Source organism: Bombina bombina, chromosome 5 (genome assembly GCF_027579735.1).
Source record: "Bombina bombina isolate aBomBom1 chromosome 5, aBomBom1.pri, whole genome shotgun sequence".
Classification (NCBI taxonomy): Eukaryota; Metazoa; Chordata; class Amphibia; order Anura; family Bombinatoridae; genus Bombina; species Bombina bombina.
The window spans coordinates 896,712,958-896,718,957 of record NC_069503.1 but is presented as its reverse complement, the minus strand read 5'-3'; the positions used below and the strand labels follow the sequence as shown (position 1 = coordinate 896,718,957).

Below are 6,000 nucleotides of genomic sequence, written 5' to 3'. Positions count from 1 at the left end.
CTTTAGCCTATAGAAACTGTTTTTTCAGATTTTTTTTTTTTCAGATTTTTTTTAATACTGCATACAAATATCCTATATTTCTCTTGTTAAGTGTGTTCAGTCCACGGGTCATCCATTACTTATGGGATATATTCTCCTTCCCAACAGGAAGTTGCAAGAGGATCACCCAAGCAGAGCTGCTATATAGCTCCTCCCCTCACATGTCATATCCAGTCATTCTCTTGCAGCCCTCAACAAAGAAGGAGGTCGTGAGAGGAGTTGGAGTTTTTACTTAATTATTCTTCAATCAAAAGTTTGTTATTTTAAATGGCACCGGAGTGTGCTGTTTTTCTATCTCAGGCAGTATTTGGAAGAAGAAACTGCCTGCGTTTTCTATGATCTTAGCAGGCGTAACTAAGATCCACTGGCTGTTCTCGACATTCTGAGGAGTGGGGTAACTTCAGAAAATGGGAATAGCATGCGGGGTCCCCCGCAAATGAGGTATGTGCAGTACAATATTTTCTGGGAATGGAATTGACTAAGAAAACACTGCTGTTACCCGTATGATGTAAGTACAGCCTTAAATGCAGTAGTAGTGACTGGTATCAGGCTGATAAATGTATGCACAGTAGAGTTATTTTCTAGGGACTAGAATTTGACTGAGAAAATACTGTTAATACTGAAATAATGCTTAAGCCTTATCTGCAGTGGAAGCGACTGGTAGCAGGCTTAGTGATAACTTTGCATGACATTAAAAAAAAAAAAAGTTTGTTTTTAAAACGTTTACTGGCATGTTATTCGTTTTGTGAGGTACTTTGGTGATAAATCCTTTTGGGCATGATTTTTTTCCACATGGCTAACGTATATTTCTGCATAGAAACCGTTATATCAGGTCTCCCACTGTTGTAAATGAGTGGGAGGGACCTTTTTTAGCGCCTTGTTGCGCAGTTAAAATTCTAGCACAGTCTTCCTGCTTCTTCCTCCTTGATCCAGGACGTCTCTAGAGAGCTCAGGTGTCTTCAAAATTCGTTTTTGAGGGAGGTAATCAGTCACAGCAGACCTGTGACAGTGTGTTTGACTGTGATAAAAGCGTTAAATCTTAATTTGATATCCGTTTTTGGGTACTGAGGGGTTAAGAGATGTCCAGGATCCCTGGACGTTGGAGATTATATCTCAGGGATACCTTCTGGATTTCAAAGCTTCTCCTCCACAAGGGAGGTTTCATCTGTCAAGGTTATCAACAAACCTAGTAAAGAAAGAGGCATTTCTACAATGTGTACAAGACCTCTTAGTGATGGGAGTGATCCACCCAGTTCCGCGAACGGAACAGGGGCAAGGGTTTTATTCAAATCTGTTTGTGGTTCCCAAAAAAGAGGGAACCTTCAGACCAATCTTAGACTTAAAAATCTTAAACAAGTTCCTAAGGGTTCCATCGTTCAAGATGGAAACCATTCGGACGATCCTACCCATGATCCAAGAGGGTCAATATATGACCACAGTGGACTTAAAGGATGCCTACCTTCACATACCGATTCACAAAGATCATTATCGGTACCTAAGGTTTGCCTTTCTAGACAGGCATTACCAGTTTGTAGCTCTTCCCTTCGGGTTAGCTACGGCCCCGAGAATTTTTACAAAGGTTCTGGGCTCACTTCTGGTGGTGCTAAGACCACGAGGCATAGCGGTGGCTCCGTACCTAGACGACATTCTGATACAAGCGTCAAGTTTTCAAAATGCAAAGTCTCATACAGAGATAGTTCTAGCATTTCTGAGGTCGCATGGGTGGAAAGTGAACGTGGAAAAGAGTTCTCTGTTACCACTCACAAGGGTCCCTTTTCTAGGGACTCTTATAGATTCTGTAGAGATGAAGATTTACCTGACGGAGTCCAGGTTATCAAAGATTCTCAATGCTTGCCGTGTCCTTCACTCCATTCCAAGCCCATCAGTAGCTCAGTGCATGGAAGTAATCGGCCTAATGGTCGCGGCAATGGACATAGTGCCATTTGCGCGCCTACATCTCAGACCGCTGCAACTATGCATGCTAAGTCAATGGAACGGGGATTACTCTGATCTGTCCCCTTTGCTAAATCTGGACCAGGAGACCAGAGATTCTCTTCTCTGGTGGTTGTCACGGGTTCATCTGTCCAAAGGAATGACTTTTCGCAGACCAGATTGGACGATTGTAACAACAGATGCCAGCCTACTAGGCTGGGGAGCAGTCTGGAAGTCCCTGAAGGCTCAGGGATAGTGGACTCAGGAGGAGAAACTCCTCCCGATAAACATTCTAGAATTAAGAGCAATATTCAATGCTCTTCTAGCTTGGCCTCAGTTAGCAACACTGAGGTTCATCAGATTTCAGTCGGACAACATCACGACTGTGGCTTACATCAATCATCAAGGGGGAACCAGGAGTTCCCTAGCAATGTTGGAAGTCTTGAAGATAATTCGCTGGGCAGAGTCTCACTCTTGCCACCTGTCAGCGATCTACATCCCAGGCGTGGAGAACTGGGAGGCGGATTTTCTAAGTCGCCAGACTTTTCATCCGGGGGAGTGGGAACTTCACCCGGAGGTATTTGCTCAACTGATTCGTCGTTGGGGCAAGCCGGATCTGGATCTCATGGCATCTCGCCAGAACGCCAAACTTCCTTGTTACGGATCCAGGTCCAGGGACCCGGGAGCGGTGCTGGTAGATGCACTAGCAGCCCCTTGGGGTTTCAACATAGCTTATGTGTTTCCACCTTTTCCGTTGCTAGGATCAAACAGGAGAGAGCATCTGTGATTCTGATAGCGCCTGCGTGGCCACGCAGGACCTGGTATGCAGACCTAGTGGACATGTCGTCCTGTCCACCATGGTTTTCGGATTCGGTTATTGATACATTAATACAGGCTCGGAAACCTGTTACCAGAAAAATTTGCCACAAGATATGGCGTAAATATTTATATTGGTGTGAATCCAAGAGTTACTCATGGAGTAAGGTTAGGATTCCTAGGATATTGTCTTTTCTACAAGAGGGTTTAGAAAAGGGCTTATCCGCTAGTTCACTAAAGGGACAGATTTCTGCTCTGTCTATTCTTTTACACAAGCGTCTGGCAGAGAATCCAGACGTCCAGGCTTTTTGTCAGGCTTTGGCTAGGATTAAGCCTGTGTTTAAAACTGTTGCTCCTCCGTGGAGCTTAAACTTGGTTCTTAAAGTTCTTCAGGGTGTTCCGTTTGAACCCCTTCATTCCATTGATATTAAGCTTTTATCTTGGAAAGTTCTGTTTTTGATGGCTATTTCCTCGGCTCGAAGAGTCTCTGAGTTATCTGCCTTACATTGTGATTCTCCTTATATGACCTTTCATTCAGACAAGGTAGTCCTGCGTACTAAACCTGGGTTTTTACCTAAGGTTGTTTCTAACAGGAATATCAATCAAGAGATTGTTGTTCCATCATTATGTCCTAATCCTTCCTCAAAGAAGGAACGTCTTTTGCATAATCTAGACGTGGTCCGTGCCCTGAAGTTCTACTTACAGGCAACTAAAGATTTTCGACAAACTTCTTCTCTGTTTGTCGTTTACTCTGGACAGAGGAGAGGTCAAAAGGCTTCGGCTACCTCTCTCTCTTTTTGGCTTCGTAGCATAATACGCTTAGCCTACGAGACTGCTGGACAGCAGCCTCCTGAAAAAATTACAGCTCATTCCACTAGAGCTGTGGCTTCCACCTGGGCCTTTAAGAATGAGGCCTCTGTTGAACAGATTTGCAAGGCTGCAACTTGGTCTTCACTTCATACTTTTTCCAAATTTTCCAAATTTGACACTTTTGCTTCTTCGGAGGCTGTTTTTGGGAGAAAGGTTCTACAGGCAGTGGTTCCTTCTGTTTAATGTTCCTGCCTTGTCCCTCCCATCATCCGTGTACTTTAGCTTTGGTATTGGTATCCCATAAGTAATGGATGACCCGTGGACTGAACACACTTAACAAGAGAAAACATAATTTATGCTTACCTGATAAATTTATTTCTCTTGTAGTGTGTTCAGTCCACGGCCCGCCCTGTCTTTTTGAGGCAGGTTCTAAATTTTAAATTATAACTCCAGTCACCACTGCACCCTATAGTTTCTCCTTTCTCGTCTTGTTTCGGTCGAATGACTGGATATGACATGTGAGGGGAGGAGCTATATAGCAGCTCTGCTTGGGTGATCCTCTTGCAACTTCCTGTTGGGAAGGAGAATATATCCCATAAGTAATGGATGACCCGTGGACTGAACACACTACAAGAGAAATACATTTATCAGGTAAGCATAAATTATGTTTTTCTGGTTGCATTCTAATAAAGTGTCTGAGAAATAATTATATATGTCCATTATACCATTGCTAAAACAACACATTTAATGGTGGACATTTGCACAGTACTGTATATGCATAAAACCTGCTAGTAGGATTGAGTTCTAATTTTGGGCAGATGTTAGGGATGGCCAGTATTTCCATTCTGTAGACTACTTGCTATATTGATCACAGAGAAAAAAACAAGTTGGTTTTGCCAGGTGGTCTAAGAATAATTAAGTAGTTGCAGAAGGTATGATGCTTATATATGTTAGGTTTCTACAAAGTAAACAGTTTACTTTAGGAATTAAAGCAATGCTGAGACTTTGGAAATTAAATTATTATTATTATTATTATTATTATTATTAATATTATTATTTTTAAATAAAAAGTGTTTTTATTTATTCAGGGGTGACATATCCCATGAGCCAATTAGCTACTGTTTTAATTATTTTAGGTTTATTCTACATATAGTTATGTAGAATAATAATTTTTTTAAAAAGTAGGAACCACCTTTCATTTAAAGGGTGATGGCTACACAGTGTTTCTTTCAATACCATACTAGAATAAAGAAAGAAAGAAAGAAAGAAAGAAAGAAAGAAAGAAAGAAAGAAAGAAAGGGTACATAAGGATCTCTTGAGACTCGGGTGACCTTATCCTGGCATTACTTTTTAAGTAGGTTAAATAAAGGACAGTTGAGATAACGGACCTAAAAATGTTTGTTATTCATATGCAAAAGAAATAACCAATTTGAGCAAACTAATGGGCGAGTTTAAACTTGTTCATTAGCTCATTTTGTTTCCCCAGGTAATAGATAGGACCAAATGAACTAATGAACTAATTTCGAGTGAAGTGCAGACAAAATTTGTTCAAATTTGTTATTCATTTTTGCAAATAAATAAACATATTTTGCACATGTCTAATAGATAAATATGTTGGTTTCTGTCTTTGTTTCTAAATACTCCTGGATAAAATAGTATCATCTACCTTTAGATATATTATTAATGCCTAAGGTGTGTTTTATATACGAGTATCTCTATCTATCTATCTATCTATCTATCTATCTGTCATTCAGTTAACAGACGAAAAAGCTACCTCATTCTGCAGAGCTATTTGTATTGGTAATAACCTTTTGGTGACAATAACAGTGCTGTTTCTGTTTTGTTTTTATTTCTTTTATTTAAGGAAAGAAAACAAATGCATACCATATTTATGAGTGGATTGTGAACAATTTGATTGCTTTGGTTTTTGTCCTGAAGATACAGAATATGAATATGTCTTGTTCTACGGACCCATCTCTCAACTACCTGAGCTGCCTCCTGCACCTATGTGTGGAATGGCTGGAGCTGGAGAATCTGGAAGACTATCTGAACTATGTAGACTACCTTTTGTGGGTCTTCACGCCAATCATAATAATTTTTATACTGCCATTCTTAATTGTCATTTTCTTCTACCTATCCATCCTCTTCCTCCTAGTATACAAGCGCAAAAATGAGCTGAAGGAGGCCTATTCAAACAGTATATGGGACGGTGCAAGGAAAACGTTGGCTTCTTTGTGGGATGGGCATGCTACAATATGGCATGGTAAAAAAAATGTATTTGTAGTATAGAATGAGCCCCCGTGGTATTGCAGAATAAATGGAGGGAGAAGACCATGGCATGGTTGAGGGAAGCTTGTTTTAATCTATGAGAATCGAGTTACCCACTGATGGTAATAAAGGAAG

The 6,000-nt window shown here is 40.7% G+C and overlaps 1 protein-coding gene across 1 annotated transcript in view; it reads left to right on the top strand.

Moving 5' to 3' along the window:
• The window catches only part of TMEM68 (transmembrane protein 68), an 82,573-nt gene that overhangs the window by 34,899 nt on the left and 41,674 nt on the right, over positions 1–6,000 (top strand). Inside the window, exon 3 of the mRNA XM_053715048.1 lies at positions 5,462–5,860. Within this exon, the coding sequence (XP_053571023.1) occupies positions 5,545–5,860 (316 nt within the window). The 5' untranslated portion in view covers positions 5,462–5,544. The remainder of the gene's footprint in view (positions 1–5,461; positions 5,861–6,000) is intronic.